The sequence below is a fragment of the Mastigoproctus giganteus genome, chromosome 4 (genome assembly GCF_048544385.1).
Source record: "Mastigoproctus giganteus isolate SK-2022 chromosome 4, ASM4854438v1, whole genome shotgun sequence".
In the NCBI taxonomy this organism is placed as follows: Eukaryota; Metazoa; Arthropoda; class Arachnida; order Uropygi; family Thelyphonidae; genus Mastigoproctus; species Mastigoproctus giganteus.
Window position 1 is genome coordinate 74137770 of NC_143578.1, and position 20875 is coordinate 74158644.

General features: G+C 35.8%; 2 protein-coding genes across 5 annotated transcripts in view; one reads left to right on the forward strand and one right to left on the reverse strand.

Moving 5' to 3' along the window:
* LOC150086836 (uncharacterized) overlaps positions 1-1608 on the forward strand; it is a 64024-nt gene extending 62416 nt beyond the window's left edge. Inside the window, exons 5-6 of the mRNA XM_090372290.1 lie at positions 675-895; positions 1560-1608. Of these exons, the coding sequence (XP_090228416.1) occupies positions 675-895; positions 1560-1608 (270 nt within the window). The remainder of the gene's footprint in view (positions 1-674; positions 896-1559) is intronic.
* Positions 1609-5769: 4161 nt separating this feature from the next.
* Positions 5770-20875, reverse strand: part of LOC150086837 (ataxin-7-like) — a 298875-nt gene continuing 283769 nt past the window's right edge. Inside the window, exon 12 of one of the 4 annotated variants that reach the window (XM_090372777.1) lies at positions 5770-6575. In XM_090372777.1, the coding sequence (XP_090228903.1) occupies positions 6217-6575 (359 nt within the window). In that variant the 3' untranslated portion in view covers positions 5770-6216. Of the gene's footprint in view, positions 6687-20875 lie in introns of all 4 variants that reach the window. The other 3 variants (XM_090372775.1, XM_090372778.1, XM_090372779.1) reach the window with 3 other exon arrangements.

Here is a 20875-nt window from a genome sequence, read left to right on the forward strand (position 1 = left end):
TGCACCAGTGCATGAAGAATTAGATGGGATTGCCCTCTGATGAGGTACTCCATCTCTCTGTTAAAGGGTGACCCTAGAAAATGGTTAGTGCCAACCCCCTCATCAGAAAATGACTGTAGCGGTCATTTTCTGATGAGGTCAAAAATATGAATTTGGGCCTTGGGTTTCTGACAACCATCCTGAATATTGTCTTCTCGAAATACAATTCAAGTTCATTATGGCAGAATTAGCCACAGTTATCCCATGTTTTATCTTATACTGTATGTTAACAGCAAAAATTTGGAACTATTTGAAGAGAATGGTATGTCCCATATGCATATACAGAACACAGTATATGCATATGGGGCATACCATTAAATGAAATGTAATATTTATGGATATTTGCAAAAACTAACAATTTAGAAATATATAAATTTTTCTGAGTAAAAGGGTTAAAAAAAAATTGGAAAAAATAAAAAAAGGTAGAGCACGAGCAATACAGGAGTACTTAATACACTTGTATAGCATTCTAGCTCCATTGCTTTGTTGTGTTTGCCATTTTCAGAAATGGTTAGGTTTCATTACAATTACTATTAAACATTTTTTCATGTCCTATTTAACGAGGGAATTTTCCACTTTGCCAGTTTTTCTCAAGTTTACCTTCCCATTCTCATTAGTCTTTATTATCTTCATAGGTGAACTGTACAGATATCGAACGCCGATGGAGTATAAATAACAGACTCTACCCTGATCTCCTCGAAAAACGATCAAAGTCAACTGCAATGCCATCAGGAAAACCCCATCTCAGGTTTTTTGAGAGGAAAAATTCTCCGATCGCACGGCAGAAAGGATGTCAGGGATGTTTAATATATTACATCAGGAACAAAAGGATTTGCCATCCATGTGCTGTTCCAAGGTGACGTACATATTTTTAAAGTAACGTTTTCAGAATGGACTGATTGAAGAAAACATGAACTTTCCTGGATCAGTGGGTTTTAACTTTCCTATTTGTGCATTTTAGTAGTTATATCATCTTGACCACCATTTTGAAGTACTGTTTGACAAGACGTAGTAATTACAGTCTAACGGACAGCAACAAATGGAAAATTTTGTCTGTGATATGAAAAATTATTTAAGTCATTCAAATATTGTAATACTGTTAGAATGGAATGAATATGAGTTTCTTCCAGTTTAACAGAGCCTTAAGAATCCCTGAAGTAAATGATGTTTTTCACATTAATTTAAATTGCTTTTTTTTCTTTTTTCCAGAACAAAATAAAATGTTTGGGAAGTAGTGTATATTTCACTTTTCAATATAACTGGCAGCTGTCAATAAATTGTAAAATTGTTTTCTATGAATACAATAAATTGTAAAATTGTTTTCTATGAACAATAATAAAAACGTGCAATGTTTTTATTATTGTTCCTCCTCTGATTCTAAAACATGGTAAATATAATTTTTTAGAGGCAGAAATTGCTCTGCATATTATGTTCCATTGTAAATTCTTCGTTTCATAAAGGTAGAGGTGAAACACAAAGCTGTATGCTAAATGTTGTAATTTTTTCTATTTTTATTTTAGAGCCCACAATAGAACAAGAGCATTTACAGAATGCAGTGATGTTTTATGAAACTATTTATTTGTGTAGAAAATTAAATAGTTTCACAACACTATTTAATTTTCTACACAAATTGTTACTGAATTAAAAAAGACAAAGCAAAATGCTCAAAGTAGTGGGAATGCATTGGTTTGGGGAATAAGTTCAAATGACAGTTTTCTTACAAATCAGGACTTCATACTTGTAGCCTGCTCATTGCAAAGATTATTCATTTTTCAAAAATTAATCACAAAATTCATTTTTGCTGTGGCCCTTGGCTACTCTAAAAATTCAATATTCAAATGAATGTTTGACCCACTGGATAAAATTTTCTAAACAGCAATAGAAATGAATAATTACCAGTTCCAAACCTTAAGCATACTTATGCAATACTATTCTCTATCAACCATTTGTCAGTAATATCAAGATGTGGATTCCAAATTCCACCATACTAGGAAATTTTTAAAGAACTCTTCAAATGAACCTGAGATCAGCTGATCTCAGACAGTTAACGTTCTGTACAGACTAAATACAAGATTAAAAACCTATGAATTGATGCACTATGGCTTTAGTTTATGCACCAAAAATTAATAACAATAAGTACAGGCATGCATCGGTCACACCCTATAATGCTTCTACTTTCCAAAATTAGGTCCTCAATGGAATGAATGTTTGTGCTGGTGACAGAAGTTGGCTTTAGCATACACATGCAGTGAGTTGATGGCTGCTTTATGGCTTTCTGAAAATTTGTTACATCACCCATATGACTATATGGCTAATGTAACAAGTGGTGTACTTTACCATTTAGGGGGCCCCCTCCTTAGCAAAGATCAGGCAATTCCAGGGTTTGCACAGCCAGAGAATCTGACCTGGCTTTGCTTCCCACACCTGGGTAACTAGGTATTGGTGGCATTCCACAAGCCCCTAAGCTAAGAGCCCAGATGAACCACAATGCATAACCCTCCACAAACTTTTGGCTGAAGCTGCATAAGCTTGCTTTCTTGCATCATATGCCTCTACTAATGGTAATGCTAAAAATTACCTATCACTCACACTATCTGGCCTTTACAGGGTAATGTATTCAACACAAGAGAACTGATCATGGGGTTGTGGGAAACCAATAGTGCCACTTGCATCTTTACCATGTTTGCTATATTTGCACTACATACAGTTTGCACCTTTGTGCTGTACTAGAAAGTACTGCATTAAACAAGCTCAATGACAAGATGAATGATATTTTAAGTTTGCGCGGCACAATCTCAAGGTAATGGATGGTTTTAAGATATCTGTGGTTCCTTGTGCTGTGCCACAAAGGCTTTACATGCTATTGTGATGCAGATCTCTTACTGTGCAGATAAGGTCAAGGGATTCATTTTGCCACCCTTAACACTCATTTGGACATCTCTGCTGGACACTTGAACATTTGGACTTGACAACCAATTTCTGATTTGACAAGCAACCAATTTGTAACTTGACAAACAATGAATTGGTGACTTTAAGATAGTGATGATGTCTGTACCTTCACCATAATGGCATAACCTTAATATATCAGATTTGATAATACAACTCTGTTCCATACTTGAAGTGGCAAGGTCCAATACAATCTTGATATTATGATGGTGGGATGGGGGAAGCATGTTGTTGTTGTTGTTTGGTTTTTAGGAGCATTATCAACTAAGGCCATATTTCTCCAGGATATGCGGTGGTCATTCCTTAACCTTTCTGCATCCTCCGTATTTGGTGGTGACGGGCTCGAACCCCGGTCTAATCAAGAAGCGTGTGCTACGCACTGCTGCTCCTTCCCACCTGGCTACGGAGGCGCCGGTGAAGCATGATTGTATGGAAAGAAATGAGAACAATATTGCTGTCAATGACCATGAAAACTTTTTTTTGAACTGTTGTTTGCCTCTGAAAAATAAACTTCACACTAATGATCCATAATGCATTGGGACTAACTAGGCTTGAAACTTTAAAATATTTTCATAGAACCTAATGGGGGAAAAAATGGGCCTCAATATGTAGTATATAAAAGTGCAAGTAGAATAGAACAATAAAAATCTTCAGGTGACTGTACTTTTATTCTTAAATAGAAACATTTCATTTAATGTTTACAGTACATAAATTTCCTGACACATTCTGATTGCATGCAGTTGTACTTGGGAAACATATAACTGACATGGTTATAAATTTGTCATTATGATATTGAGAATATTTTCCTGCTGGTTTCTTTCAAAACAAAATGTAGCTCACTCATTGATCCAGGGCTATACATACTGCCAATTCAGCTGTGTCTGTGTAGCTTTTGGGCACTACATGTCATATTTCAGCTGGCTAAGCCTACAGTTTCTTGCTACCAAGTCATAAGCTGGGGGTCTGTGTTATTATCAGGGGTTTTTAATTGTTTGATGAAATTTTTTAAAGATTTTTAGTCAATCAATAGAATTCACACAATGCAAACTGTCACAAGATGTGATGCTAATCAAACAAGTTGCAGTGGAACACTGTTAGCCATATATCATCTGAAGCAGTTGCAATATTTCTATTTGTAAATGACAAAAAAGTGGAAAATTTTGATCATCTACTGCTTGAGGAGTTTCATATCCAAACCTAAAAAAACCCTCAACATACTGTGCTATCTTCCAGGACCTGTCATGCTTCTAGTCTAATGCCAATTGAACCATTATGCTGCCTGTAGAGAAAATGTATGATATCATGGATGAACATGATATGATACCTCACTACATTGCTGTATAAGCCTGAAAATTGTTGAAAACTCATGAAAAGTGCTGCACTCTTCCCCTTATTCCATTATTTTTTATAGGAAAATTTCTTGAATTTATACTGTACTTTTCTGGGTGATGATTTTTGTAGGAATTAGGGGTGGGGTAATGCAATAATCGTCAAATTATGGAATGTTACACTGGTATTCATGATACTGTGGAAAATGTGAAGTAATTAGATACGGCAAACTTTATTTTGCATACGCTACAAAGACCAATGTCAGAATTCAAATAACAGAGTGAACTAAGTAGTTTCACCTTTATGTTTTTGAATCATTGGCTAAGTAGTGCCATCCCAGTGCTCCAGAAATACTGGCATGGAGCTAGTTTTTATAATAAATACATTTCTGAAAATTAAGTATCAAAGTATTCAATTAAATACACAGAGAGAGAAATAATGGCAAATGCTTCAACCATTTTACACAAATGTAGATAAATAGGCTTTATTCTGTACACAGCATTTACAAAAGAATGTGGTTTTTCACAGTAGTTCTAACAATTTTAACCTTCATGTACAATTTAAATATTATATCTCAAGTAACCTTTTTTTTTTTTTAGGTAACAATGAATTCAGGAAAAAAAAATCTAAAAACTGTAGGCAGTTTTATGTAAAATAAAAAAGGAACAAAATTATTTATATGCTAGTTTACTTTAAAAAATATTCAAACATCCTGGAACACCTTTTAGTCTTACATTTTACACAGAACACTAACAAGTCCCTAACAATGGAAAATCACAAATGTTTTGTTCACTAACTTGTGAGAAAATCAGCATGATTAAGACTAAAATACTTTCAAATACTTCATTTACAAAAAGACTTGCAATAACAAACTTTCTTCAACCACAACCAAAATTTAATAGTGACTATAACCATAATTTACACGGATCATAAATAAACAAGAATGAGCAATATGACTGTATTGAAATGAGCAAAGAAAACTGGAGATGTTAAATGTTTTTGTTATAAGCTGATATAACAAATACATACATCTCTTTTGGTGAGGGAGTGTAAAAAAGGGGCAATGTGAATCTATATAGTATCCATATATTCATACATACCAAAAAATTTAACAATAACTTATAGAATTTCAAATAATATTTCTCTCATTTAACTGGATAAGAAGAAATAATATCTATACACTATCCAAACTTAATCTTTACATGTCACATTGTAACTATTGGTTCACATTTGTTCACACTTATGAAAAATGTAAACATATATATAATATATTTATATATAATATATACAATCTCATATAATGACTTGTTCCAACACAGAAAGCATAAACAGCAGCTTGTTTCAGAGAAATAAGTTACAACAAAATGAGTAATTTAAGATTACTAATAGTAGGTTATTCTTTAGTCATTACAGTGACTGACTGCAAAATAAATATATAACAAATATTTTGTGATCTGTTCTCCAAGACTGCTGTCTAAGGCTTTGGCATCATTTTTATGCATTCATTTTGCTTTAATCTTTAGAATGCTCAGTATACATGAGCATATTATTAAAAAGAACTACACACATATACACACACACACACACACACATATCACAACCAAAGGGGAAGGAGATTCACTGGGACATAAACAGTCCCCTTATGCAACATTCAGTATAATTCATTACATGAATGCCTTCCCAAACCAATATAAGGTGTCATAAATAACAATGCTATAAAGGAGCAAACTATACAGTGGATAGGGCACAGATCATAATTACAGAATATGTCCTATGATTGTTTTGCTTCAATAAGAAATCTCTTGATTAACAAGGCCTGAATGGTCTTCTTAGTTTCAAACACTATGAATTAAAAAGGCTTCTTACACTGACTCCTTTTCTTTCTTTAGAAAAAAGGCATCATTAAGTAGGTAGAGAAGGAGATCCTTGTAATTGCATCATAGTCCGTCTAGAAATTCCTTCATCACCTTTTAGTAACAATGGATGCTGCTGCTGTTGTGATGAAGTCACAGAAGATGCTATTCCTGAAGCAGTTAGTAGAGGAAGTTTTAATGGAAGGGTTGCAGTGGCTAAAGCCAGTCCAGGAGGCGCTGATAATGACTTACTGTTGTGTTTACCAACTGTCGCTGTAGCAGCAGCTGCTGCTGCTTGTAGTTGGATCTGGCCAAGCTGGGCAGTGGTAAGCATCTGGCTGGCAAACACCTGTTGATAAGTAACTTGTTGGGGATTCCCTGATTTGCTGGCAGTTGACACAGTACCACCTGCAAATGGCAGAGCAGAAAAATTAAGTGGAGGTTGCACTGAAAGGTGAAAGGTATTATGCACAGAAGTTGATGTCATTGGGACAGATGAATGTCTGGTAGAATTTTTACCTGGAATTAAGAAAATGTGATAGATAAATTCAAATACGGCTTACAACAAATATGGACTCTGATTTTAAGTCAATATAGAGGGCACCTGATAAGTAACCCCCTATTTTAATTTTGATATAACTCCTGCAACAAGAGAGATAGCATACTGCCACTGCTATGAAACTTGCTAATTAACATTTTTTTTTGTTTTTTTTTTTTTCGGGTAAAGAATAGCTACTTGAACATCTAAAAGTATAAGCAAATTACAGGCAAGATATGAAGTGGCTCTTGTGACAATCAGTGTTCCATGACATCAAGGGATAAAGCAGTCTCTCCTTCAAATCCAAAGATGGTGAAAAATTGTGCAGAGAAGATAATATGCAGTACTGGACCCCAAAAACAAACATGAATTGACTTGTAAAGCTGACAACAATGATTCAGTCAAATGAAAAAACATGGAAGCCTTCAACATTGCAGGAAAGAAAATGTTGGGGCTGTTCAAATGCATGGAAAGAGGATTACCCTGTTATCCTTCATCAGACCTGAGAATGTTGCTCTTGTCAGATAAAGCAAAGTTTCATGCAGGAAGTCTTTTTGACAACCACCACAACTTGTATTATTGAGAAGACTTGGAACATGAAATTACTGAAACATGCTTAGTGTTTCTCTATCTGTTATAGGAAAACATGAATGCTACTCTGAGATTACTGAAAATTCTTATGACCAACCATTTCATAATGGAAAAGCATTAAAGAACTGATATTTACGAAGAATTCTGTTTCGCCACATTTTATGTTAACTGTCCAATAATCATTTTTCTGGTTGGGATAGTGTGGACAAATTGATTGGTCCAACTTTTATTTTAAAAAATCTGTGGAATGTACCACTGAATTACAGACGTGTCTGGACAATTCAGAGACATATACAGTCGATTCCGGTTAATTGGGACAAGTCGGGACAGATCACTTTGGCTCAATTAAGCGAAATTTTAATGAGCTGAAAAGCACATTCTAACGGACGCAAAAAGGTATGAATAAAATAAAAGGAATGTGGTATTTAAAGAAAACATACTGTATTTAAGTTATATTGGTACAAACATTAATTTAAAAATAACTAAAGCTAAAAGCAAACAAAATGTATGTATGTACATATAATGTACATATGTAAAATGAAGATACAGTAAAGAATAATGTCCGTGTCAAGCAAAGGTTACACATTACTTAAGGGTTCTTACTTTGAAAAAAATTATGAAGTGTACCCTGACATGTTTTCTTTATGGACTGCAATTGAACAAAGTTGGCACAGGTATCTAATGCTGATACAGGACTGCCTTTATTGCCTTCCTGCATGAAATAGCATCTCAATTTAGCGATACATTTCCTAGCATCCTGTTTAGTCACTCACTTAGGTATATCATTGTCATCATTTTCTTGGTCTTTTGGTGTCTGAGTGTTTTGCCGCAATTTGTTCAATAATTGTTTCCTCATAACTTTCATTTTCATAGTGGCATTGAAGGTTATCGTCAATCGTTAAAAATTCTTCACAATTTTTGACCTGTTGTAGTTTCAAAGCCATTTCATTTTTTGTACAGCTCATTGTGTCTGAATCACAATTAGTCGTGAAACCACATTTAGCAAAACAATTCCAAATTGTTTTGTTGCTTATTCCTTGCCAGATATCGGCGATGAATTGTACAGCTTTTAACGGCGCCTCTGTAGCCAGGTGGGCAGGAACAGCAGTGCGTAGCACACGCTTCTTGATCACACCGGGGTTCAAGCCCGTGACCACCAAATACGGAGGATGCGGAAAGGTCAGAGAATGACTGCCGCATATCCCCAGAGCAATATGGCCTTAGTTGCTAATGCTCCTAAAAACCAAACAACAACAACAACAACAACAAAAAAAAAAAAAAAAAAAAAAACAGTTTTTAACATTGAAACTTTTGCACTAACTTCTATTGATTTAGAAGATGATGTCAGCAGATTTTCCTCAATAGCTTCAAGGATGTAATTAACCAGCTTTCCGTGATAATAGGTCTTCAAATTTTTTATAATTCCAGCGTCCATAGGCTGTATCAGGAATGTGGTGTTAGGGGGTAAAAATTCCAGTTCAATATTTTTTTAATCAGCTACATTAGAGTGTGCGGTGCAGTTGTTCAATATCAAAAGAATTTTTCTGGACTTCCATTGCAGTTCCGCGTCCCAGTTCATTAGCCATTGCGTAAAAATATAATTGGTCATCCACGGCTTCTTATTGGCATAATATGAAACTGGCAAACTGTGTATTGTAAGCCCCTTGAAACAACGAGGCTTAGCACTTTTAGCAATAACCAAAAGTTTGAGTTTATCATTTCCTGACATGTTTGAGCAGCACAACACTGTTACACGATCCATTGCTTTCTTTGAACTGGACAGTGTTATGTGTTGATAGCTGAGGGAACCATCCGGAATAGCACGATAATACAGGCCTGTTTCATCGGCATTGTAAATGTCATCCCCACTAAATTTTTTAAGCAACTCTGGCAATTTTTCAGATTTCCATTGCTCAACGCTCACAGCATCAGGACTGTCCTTCTCGCCATGTGCTTTTTTGTAACTAATGTCATGTCAACACTTCCATTGAGACAACCAACCATCCGTCGCTTTGAAATTTATGTGACCTAACTTTTTGGCCAACTCTTCTGACTTGGTTTTTAGCATAGGGCCGCTTACATGCACTCCTCGTTTAGACACAGTGGGAAACCATTGATTCAAAGCATCCTCGACGTCTGGATCTTTGCCTTCCCTCTTTCGCTTATGAGATGTTTTCTTTAAACCCATGCACGATGTCCACTCCTCCTAAGTTTTTCTTGTTGCTGTAGCAGTCGTGAAATTGTAGATTTTGGCACCTTTATTATCTCCGCTAGCTGATGATGACTAATGTTAGGAGGTTGAGTTTTTATCTTGTCAAGAATAGTGATTTTTTCTGAAAGCGACAAATCTTTACGTGGAATCTTGACAGGGGTCTTAAATGTACTGGAAAAAAGGAGGGGGGAAACCAAAATCAGTGCATTGTTTGGAACAGTTTTTAATCTATTCTAACCCACAAGATGTATACATATGTACCAAGTGTGATCGTAAACAACTGCAACCAAAATTTCTTCAGAATCCAATTACCATGACACAGAACAAACATAAAACAACCACTCTACGACACGACTTCGCAGTAACTGACTCGGCTGCTGCCCGCATGATCTCTTTGTTACGAGCCATCTAAATTATTTTTTTGTTTAATAAACTATATTTAGATGTTTGTGCGCTCCATCTAAATATAGTTTATTGTTCAATCATGACCTTAATTGCCCCAATTAAGCGGCAAGTTGGCCCAAATAAGCGGAACAAATTCAGGCTAAATATTTGTTTTGTTTCTGTTCTTCATATTTTGCCCCAAATAAGCGGCTGCCCCGATTAACCAGTGCACCAATTAACTGGAATCCACTGTATATTGAAATCTAATCAGTCATAATGTTATATATAAATAACATGTTCTGCGCGCACACGCACACACACACACACACACACACACACACACACAGGTAGTCCCTGACGTTAGAAGTTAATTCGTTCCTAGCGTGCGCTTGTAAACCAAAAACTCGTAAAGTGGGAATTTTTTTTCCATAGATGTAATGTTAAAATCAGGGGTTATATTCTCAACAATGAAATCAGTTAGCTAATTAGTTTATGCTTAAACAATGATTGATTTATCCAAAGAAATAAAAACATAGTTTGTAAAATCAAGCAAATTATAATAATAAAGAAATTATTTCTGACTTACAAAATGTTAAAGAATGTTTATTCTTCATCATCATCGACTAAATGCACACTCGTTGATCACTCATTGTTGGTCTGTCGTCTCGGCACAAGGAGTCGTCTTCTTCAGAAATGCATCAAAGAGGCATTTGTTTCCAAGATAGTCTCTCTTTTCTTTATAAATTTCACGATAGCATGCATAAGCATGTTTTAAATCCATAACAACTTTCCTAGTACACTCCAAATTTGAATCTTGTGACTCAAAAACCTCAATACCTCAATGGCTTTTTCTGTGTTGAAAAGCTTCATCTAGCTCCTTGAGAGTGATGAAACAAACAGGAGTTTCAGCTGTTAAATCTTCTTCCTCGGCTTCTTTTGCTATTTCAAAGAGGTCTTCATTTTTGAGCTCTCCATTGTGTGCTTAAAACAGATCAGTGCCATCAGTTCAAGAAATGTCAAGCTGCAATTGTTTAGCAATCTGCTTCTATTTCATTTTGTAATAGAAGCAGATTCTTGCTGGTTCTTGAAATCCTTCAAAATTATCAATAAACAGAGGACACAATTTATTCCAAACACCCTTCAAGGTTCTTCTCTGTAATTTTGTTCCAAAATTCTTTTAACAGTTGGACCTCCCTCCTTATCATTGCATTAATTAGCATATCAAATGTCTTCCGAAGATAATGTGCTTTAAACGTTTAAATAACACTCTGGTCCACTGGCTGCAAAAGTGGTGTCACATTTGGTGGCAAAAAAAACTTATTTTAACATTAGGGTGGTGATGTTGCAGTGTGTGGCCAGGTGCAAAGGCCGATTCAGGGTAGGGGCACATGCCTCCCCTGTTGATTTTCAGAGAATATATACCAATCGTTTAAATTCCCTTTAGCTACAAAAAAAAAAAAAAAAAAAAAAAAATATTTTTTTTTAATTTCATTGTTAACAGGATTTCATCTATTTGTGCATTGTGGCTCAGCTATTTTCAACTGACTACAGTTGGCAACATAGATGCTGATGTGATAGCCATTCTAGTTTGAGACGCCACACAGTTTAGTCACATGTAATGTTTACTTCAAAGTAATTCAGACTTTAGCTGTGTGCCTGTGTCTGCCAGTCACATTATGTTTGAGTGTCATATTTGTTTTGTTCTGTGCATTATTTTGTGCCTTGTTTGTGTGCAAACAAGGCACAAAATCGTTACATCATCGATAGGACACCATGGGCCTTCCTTGCAACCTGTCTACAATGCTCAGAGAACTTAAAGTCTGACCATATCATAGCACTCAAGTCCCTTTCCTCCACTAAGTGTATATTTTGGGGTTACTGTTCCCCAGATGCAATACCTTACACTTTGATGGATTAAAGGAGGACTATGATTATGGAGTCCAAAAACATATTCAGCATTGATGAAACAGGTCTATTTTTTAAATGTTTGTCGAACAAGACACTGACTTTTAAAGGTGATAAATGTGTAGGTGGCAAAAATAATAAGGAAATAATTACAGTCTTGGTTGGTGAAAATATGACTGGTAATGAAAAACTGAAGCTTTTGGTAATAGGCAAAAGTAAACCACCCCAATGTTTCAAAGGAGTAAAGTCATTAGAATTGGACTACAACTATAACAAAAACGCTTGGATGACAAGTGAAATTTTTAAACAGTAGATTTTAAAATTCGATAGAAAGATGACGAAAGAAAACAGAAAAATTGCATTGATTGTCGATAACTGCCCTGCCAACCTTCACTAGATAATTTCAAAACTTACAAGTGTGAAACTTGTTTTCTTCCTTCTGAATACCCCGTCTAAAATGCAGCCAATGAACCAAGGCATTATCAAGAATTTGAAAATGCACTACCAAAGGTGCATACTTAAAAAAAATTATACTGAGAATAGAAACCAACCAACCTATTGATTCTGTTATAGATTTGCGGATGTGCATATCAGAATTGCCAAAAGTTTGGAGTCAAGATGTGATGGAAACAATGATTACGAATTGTTTCGCAAAAGCAGATAGTAGTGGCATGTGATGCAAGAAAGTAAGTGTATGAGCTTAGGCAGCATCAGCCAAAAAAAAAAAAAATCACACCATTCCCTCCAAATGCCTGTCCAGTTCCTCCTTAAATTTATTCAACCTATCAACTTCCACAATGACAGATGGAAGTTTGTTCCAGCAATTAACCACCCGCTGGCTAAAGGCAAATTTCTGCACATCCATTCTACATCCGCCCTTTCTTAATTTGAATATATGCCCCCTTAGGTTCGCAATCTGAACAAGTGGAAGGATCCCATCAGAATTCAGCGTGCTCAACCCATTCAAGGCCTTATACACCTCAATCAGATCACCGCGCAGGTGCCTAGTCTCCAGCCACTGCAATTTGCAGAACTTAAGCCTCTCTTGGTAAGAGGATCCCTTCATTCAACTCACCAATCTTGTTTTGCTAAAATGCCAATTAACAGCGATGAGAGGGATAAATGGCTACAAGGCATTGCGCAATCTTGGGAAGAACTCCAAGAAAGAGGTTTGATCAGTGCAGAAATTGTTCTTGAAGAATTTTTAGGAGTTGATAATGATGTCATAGTAGCTGAATATCCGAGAGACTCCAACATTTTGGAGAGTATTCAAAGAACTAGTGAGAATATCGATGATGAGTTGTGTGAAACTGATGGCAACGAAGGCAATATTAAACTTTCCAAAGATGAAATGTTGGCAGAATTTAAAACTTTCTGTTGAGAACTTAAGTGAAGTAAATGTGCCAGAAAATATAATTGAGTGCTTAAACAGATGTGAATATTTTTATGAACGATGTACAGTAAAATTCAATGTACAACAAAAAATAACCAAATATTTTACAACATAATTCTTAAAAGTGTACTAATATATTGTGTACATGTAAGTAGTCATTTCTTAATATGTGTGTATTAATAAATTAATTGTTTTAAAATGTTAGAAAATTTTTTCATTTCCCACCTATATCTGATTTATTTCTCATATTTTGCTGTATTTCTGAGTTGAAATGCAGTTTTCATTGTTGAAAAGGTTATATTTCTTATAACGAATTTTTTCATGTGAACGATCGATTTCGTTATATGGAGGTCCGACTGTATATATATAATAAAACCGGAAGTCGAGGAGTGGGTCGTATGGCACAGACCAACACGCTGCAATGGAAATAAGGAAAGTTACACACTCGTGTCAGTGAAGATATAGTGTGTAAAAGTTACCTCAGGCGTTGGGAATGCAGTAAGATGTACTAGGTTAAAGAAGCTAAGTATGTTGGAAAGAAATGAAATTAAACACAACAAAGCAGCACATCCCACGATAACGGAGAAAAGATAACTGACAAAGTAGCGTAATGTAGACTCTGAACCTTGTATTAAGCGAAAAAAGAAATTATAGTAGAAAAATATCATCTTGATATTGCTTTCAGAAACCTGATTGTGCACAAGGAATAAGAAGGTAGGGTGGGAGAACAGTGGAAAGTAATACAAGGAGGAGTTGTTATTGTTGTTATTTGGTGTGTGTGTGTGCCAATGTTATTAATTGCTTATTTTTACTGTTTTAAATTTTACAACAAAAAAAAAAAAAGTCAGTGAACAGAAATATAAATTAATATGTATATTTCACAGTACGTATTAATTAAGCTATGTACATAAGCATAAATTAATTTTTATTTTGCTAACTGGAAAATATTCTTCCAATTTTTATGTATCATTTAAAGTGGGTGTCCACTGTATTTTGTTGGGAGATCCCTGGGTTAGGTTCTGTGCTATTCAATTTGCGCTTGTTTGAGACCATAAAAAATAACTGAGACTTCAAAGCGTGCAGTTCGTGACTTTTAAAGAGAGCAGATGGTACACAAAATCTAGATGCTGCAGAAGAGATTGTGCTTGGCAGTGATGAAGAGGAAGAAAATTAAATAAACGTACATTATCTGACATATAAGTATCACAGTTTGTTCAGTTATTATTATTTAAGTTACTACTATTATAAAAATAAAGTTAAAATATTAAGTTATTACTACAATAAAAATTAAGTTTCCGATAGTTATATATATATATAAAAAATGGCGTATTTTTGTTAGCTTTTGGAGCGTAACCCCCTTTTTTGTACTGGTTCTCAGTCCTGTATAACACGGTTTCACAATTAAACAAGATTTTGTAGGAACCAAATTATCATGTTATACGAGGGTTACCTGTATACCGTTATCAATTACTATTAAACTACACACACATATTGGTGTTCAAAGAAAGGAACCCCTAGGAATTTCACATTTCTAGCCCTTTTTCTCAATAGTAAAAGGTAAAAAAAAAAAGAAGGTAAACTGCAGGATGGAAGCCTCCTCAACAATTTATGTTGAGGGAAATGGACCATAATCTGCATGCTGGTCCAGTGCCTGTTGGCAGATCAACCGTATTTAGCAATCAGGGGCTTGAATCCCAGTCTACTCAAGGAGTGTGTGTGTTACTGCCCTCCCGCTCCTGACCACTCGGCTATGGAGGCCTTTATATGAATTAATGACTAGCATCACAAGTACAAATAGAAATATAAACAAAAGATATTTGTTAATAGTTAAGGCAAAGCTAAGTAATATTTGACAGGTGCTCTCAAAATATTCCAAAATGAGCATTTGCAACCTTTATACAACAGTTTTGGTAAACACAACAATTATGGCTGAAATGTTATCAGAAGCCTTCAAATTGCTTCAGTTTATCATTTTAAATGGAAAACAAAATGAAAAGTTCACCAGGTGCAAACTAATATTTAGTTGAACCGCCTCTGGTCCTGATCACAGCAGCACACCGTCGAGGCATTGACAAGATCAATTTCTGAAGATAATCAACTTCTAAGCATTTTTTTTAAATTCTGAGCAGTGAGCAATTTCCATGCGACTGCTGACATGTAGCAGGTGTCCTTAAGACTTGAGCTTTATCGAAAAGCTAGATGCTTTCTTTGTTGCTTTCTGTAAAGTAAATGATGCAAGACTTGTTTTTTGTAGCTTTTCTTCAACATATTTATATGCATCCCATGCATTTTTCTTCTCTGCCATAAGTCTCATTATTTCATCTGGCATCCATTTAAGCTGAAACCTTGAACAGTATTTCTTAGTTGGTATGAAAAGCCTAGTAGCTTCCATGATTAATTCCTTGAATGCTACCTGTTTAAAATTTGCTGTTGGTAACATCATCAGTTGGTCCCACTGTATGGAATTTAAAAACTTTCTGTGATCGACATAGTCACCTTTACAAAAAACAACTATGGTGATCTTAGACAGTTTTTAAATTCTATACAGTGGTAAATTCTATTAAGTTTTTAAATTCTATACTGATGATGTTACCAACAGCAAGTTCTAAATGGAGAAGCATTCAAAAAATTAATCTTGGAAGCTACTAGGATTTTCATGCCAACTAAGACATACTGTACAAAGTTTTGATCTAAATGGATGTCATGTGAACTAATAAGACTCGTGGCACAGAAGAAAAGTGCATGGGATGCATATAAACTAGTCTGTACTCAAGTCACAGAGGAGGTTAGCAAGAGAATACAGATTTCGAGAAATCTTTGGCAAAGGACGCAAAGAAAAACAGCAGACTTCTTTACTTATGTAAACACTAGAAGGAAAGGAATTAATCAAATTGGTCCACTTGATATCAATGGTTCGACTGTTGAAGATTCTGCTCAGATAGCTGACAAACTGAATGAGTATTTTGCATCTACATTCATACATGAGGAATTCTGTAGGGAAGTAGAGGCCAGAAGCTTATCAAACTCTAAAAGAGAGTTAAATGATTTTGTAATAACTGAGAAGAAAGTGGAGGAGAAATTGTTGAAGTTAAACATAAGAATGGCACTTGGGGTGAATGGGATCTATCCAGTTATATTAAAGGAGACAGCAAAGGAAGTAAGCAAACCCTTAGCCATAATTATGAGAGCATCCTTGTGTTCAGGGGAGGTCCCCACAGAGTGGAGATATGCAAATGTATCCCCAATTCACAAAGGAGGATGAAACGGTGACACGAGTAATTACAGATCTGTTAGGTTTACTTCTGTTCTGGGGAAAATGATGGAGTCACTGGTTAAAGAAGCATTGCAGGATCATCTAGACAAGGTTATAGTTTAGACATAGACTGGGTTTGGTAAATGGAAGCCTTGTCTAATCAATTTGATTGGATATGATGATGCGGTAACAAAAAAACTAGATGCAAAAAATAATGTTGTCATTTACTTGGATTTCAGGAAAGATTTTGATACTATTGCACTTGGAAGACTTCTGTACAAATTAGAGCAGTATGGCATTAAGGGCTACTTGTTGCTGTGGATAAATGAATGGTTGAGTGGGAGAATACAGAGTGGTAATCAATGGACACTGATCTTTGTGGACTAACATTATTAGTGGAGTACCACTGGGTTCTTTTTTGGGCCGATTGTTGTTTTCCATATTTATCAGTGATATTGATGAAGGTATATCAGGCTTAATGGCCAAGTTTGCAGATGATACGAAGGTTGGCAGGGTTGTTAATGACAGTACTGTACTGCAATAGGATCTAGAAAAGTTCGGCAGATTGGCTGGGAGGTGGCAACCGAAGTTTAACATTGACAAATGCAAAGTACTGCATATGGGTAGCAATAACCCCATAGTAACGTACCAACTGTGCAGTACTACACTCAAGGAGGGGCAGAATGAAAGATACCTGCAGATAATTTTACAGTCAGATATGAAGTTTTCTGAGTAGGGCAGACAGGCTGCTAGAGCAGCTAATGGAATGTTGTCAGTGATATACAGGAATTTTGCTAGCAGGGATAAGGAGGTTATTATCCCTTTGTATAAGACAGTGGTCAGGCCACACCTTCAGTACTACATACAGATCTGGAGGCCTCATTTTAGGAAGGATGTAGAGCTACTGGAATGAGTACAGAGAAGGGCAGCAAGGTTGGTGAGGGGAACAAAGAGTTGCTCTTACCAAGAAAGGCTTAAGTTTGCAAATTGCAGTGTCTGGAGACCGGGCACCTGTGAGATGATCTGATTAAGGTGAATAGGCCTTTGAATGGTTTGAGCAAGCTCAATGCTGATGGGATTATTATTATTATTATTATTATTAGCCATAAAAAATAATTTCTGAGTTATCCTGAGAGGAGGAGAGAAGTTAAAGGAATCACCAAGAAAGAGAAGAATGATGATATTCAGCTAAGGATCCTAGGTGTGCCAATCCCAAACTCACCAGATGTGAGCCCCTCTTCCCCTTTCTCAGATTATTCACTTGAGGGGGCATAAATTCGAATTGGGGAAAGACAGGTGCAGAATAGATGTGCGGAAATTTGCATTTAGCTAGTGAGCAGTTGATTGCTGGACAACTTCCATCTGTCATTGTGAGAAATGATAGCGTAAATAAATTCAAGGAAGAACTGGACAAATTTTTGGAGTGAGTGAATAGGTGAAATGGGAAGGGGTTTTTTTTTTTTTTTTTTTTTTTTTTTTGGCTTATGCTGTACGTTTTCTTGCATCATATGCCTATACTAATCGATACTGCTAACTTTTTGATGACTGCCTAGTCAATCAGTTGGTGCAGTTCGGTAATGTTTGGTGGATGAAACATGGCCTCTAATTGTTTAGTTTGTTTAATGTTTCCACTGTAGGATGTGATGGTGCATTGTCTAGCATAAGCAAGACCTTGCCCATTTTGCCTTCTCGTTCATGATACTTTTTGACATATGGATTAATATCATTCAGAATAAAATTGGTAAACGAATTGCTAAACACTTCTAAATTCATCTATGCATTTTTTTGGGCTTTATAACTCACAGGGTGGCAGGAGACATTTTTAAAAAATGGGGTTCTTTGGTTTTCCTATCAACATCAATGGAAAAGCATGAGTCCCATTGGCATTAGCACAAACAATATCTGTAACCCGCTCTTTACCGATTTTAAACTCGTCAGCAGCTGTTTCATGGCGAGATGCAAGACATTTTTGAGGCAGTGACTTCCAGTTTATTCCAGTCTTGTCAGTGTTGTACAGGCAGGCCTCGCTTAACGCGGTTTTCAGTTACCGCGATTGGAAAAAATGATACCACTTTTTACTTTACGCAATTCAAATTTCCAGTTAACGCGATCTTTTATTTCTGATAGTTGAAAAAGATTCGAATCGCGCACTAAATGTCTGACTGCCAATAAACAAGCGTTTGTCCGCTTCCCGCCTCAGTGTGTTCCATCAACTAAGTAGACATGTTACTTGTTTGTCTCCACCTAATAAAGTCACGTGCAGACGTATTTAAAAATTCTAATTTTCTACCACTGTTAATTATGGATAAAAGAAAGAGTGAAAAACAACGTGATTGTAATAAAAAAAAAAACGAAAAGTTATTACTTTAGCTGATAAACTTGAAGTTATTTAAAAACATGAACGTGGTGCAAACCATGCGAAAATCATAAGAGATCTAGGATACAGTGAGTCTACCGTACGAACTATCTTGAGCCGTAAGAACGAATATAAAGAGAAAGGTAAAGTTTCATCATCTTCTTTTGTCTTACAAAATACCAGAAACAGAACTCTAATAATGACTGAAATGGAAAGTCTTTTATCAATTTGGATAGAAGATTGCAATCAAAAAAGAATTCCATTATCTAAGGACAATATTCAGAGCAAAGCTATTAACCTTTTTACTAAGCTCAAAGAAACAAAATATCAAGGGGAGACTGAAATGTTTGTTGCTAGTTCAGGGTGGTTTGGACGTTTCAAAAATCGAGCACGACTGCATAATGTTAAAGTAACAGGGGAAGCTGCTAGTGCTGATGAAGATGCTGCAGCCAAATTTCCTGCAGAATTGCAAAAAATCATTAAGGATGCTGAATACGACGATCGGCAAATATTTAATGTAGACGAAACGGGCGTATTTTGGAAACGGATGCCAACTAAAACTTATTTGGCTGCAAATGAAGCATCACAACCTGGGTATAAAGTCTCAAAAGATCGACTAACACTTTTATTAGGAGGTAACGCTGAAGGTGATTTTAAATTGAAACCTATGCTTGTGTACCGTGCACAAAATCCTAGGGCTTTAAAAGGATACAGCCATCGCACTCTTCCAGTCATTTTTCGTTCAAATAAAAAAGCATGGATGACCAAAGCCCTATTTGAAGACTGGTTTACGTCTTATTTCGGTCCAACAGTTGAAGCCTATTGCAAGAAAAATAATCTTACTTTTAAGGCTCTGTTGCTTTTAGATAATTCACCTGGACATCCTTCTGCACTTGGTGACTTAAATGAAAATGTGAAAGTTGTTTTTTTTACCGGCGAATACGACTTCGTTATTGCAACCCATGGACCAGGGGACGAGTGCAACTTTCAAGGCTTACTATCTCCGCAGAACCTTTGCACAGGCACTTGAAGCTATAACAGGAGATAATGCAATTTCTGTACCAGAATTTTGGAAAAAATATAACATACGATTGGCCATTGAAAACATTCATGCAGCATGGGAAGAAGTGACAGCCAGCAATATGAGAGCAGTTTGGAAGCATCTTTTACCCCGTGCAAACGATTTTACTTGCTTCAAAGATGCAGTTCAAAAAGTTATTGAAGACATAACTAATATTGGTAATGAACTTGGTTTCAAAGGCTTGGATGCGGCTAACGTTCGAGAATCACTGAATTCGCATGTAGAACAGCTAAGTGACAATGATCTCCTTCAAATAGAGCAACAGCATGCGCACGAAGAAGCTGAAGAAAAAGAGTGTGAGCCAGATGAAAATGTTACCTCAAAGGAGATAACAGTAAAAGAACTAGGCGAATCTTTCGTATCGCAGAAAACCTTAAACAAAAGGTAATGGATGTTGATCCTAACATCGAAAGAAGCATGTTATTTCGCCAGGGCCTAGAGAAGCTTGTTGTCGGCTATCGGAAATTGTATGATGAAAAAACGAAAGCCAAAACTGTTCAAACGACTGTGTTCAAATATTTCTGTAGCAAATAGTTAGTTTCTCCATTATATATTTTGAACAATAAACATTTAATTCTATAATTTTTATTATCTTTTACATGGCATGCAGTTAAAAAGTTATTTAAAAGGTATTATTTAAAAGTTATTTAAAATTCTTTATGGACATTCCAGAAGGTCAAGTACCAATTATAATTTTTCCTATTGGTTATGATATTCGATTAACGCGTTTCCGTTTTGCGCGATGCGCTCGCGGGACGAATTAATCGAGGCCCGCCTGTACTAGTCTCTGGGAATAGTCTAGACTTGGAATTCAAGAATACTTTTACATAACTGCTATTTATTAAGTGATTGAAGGATTATTTTCCAAATATTCACTCTGTAGTTTAATCAAACTCATCATTCTTCTATATCAGGGTGACACTAAGTTTCAGTTAACCTATTGTATCAGCATCAGTCAACTTCACCAGTGGCTCAAATTCATCATTTTTATTGAA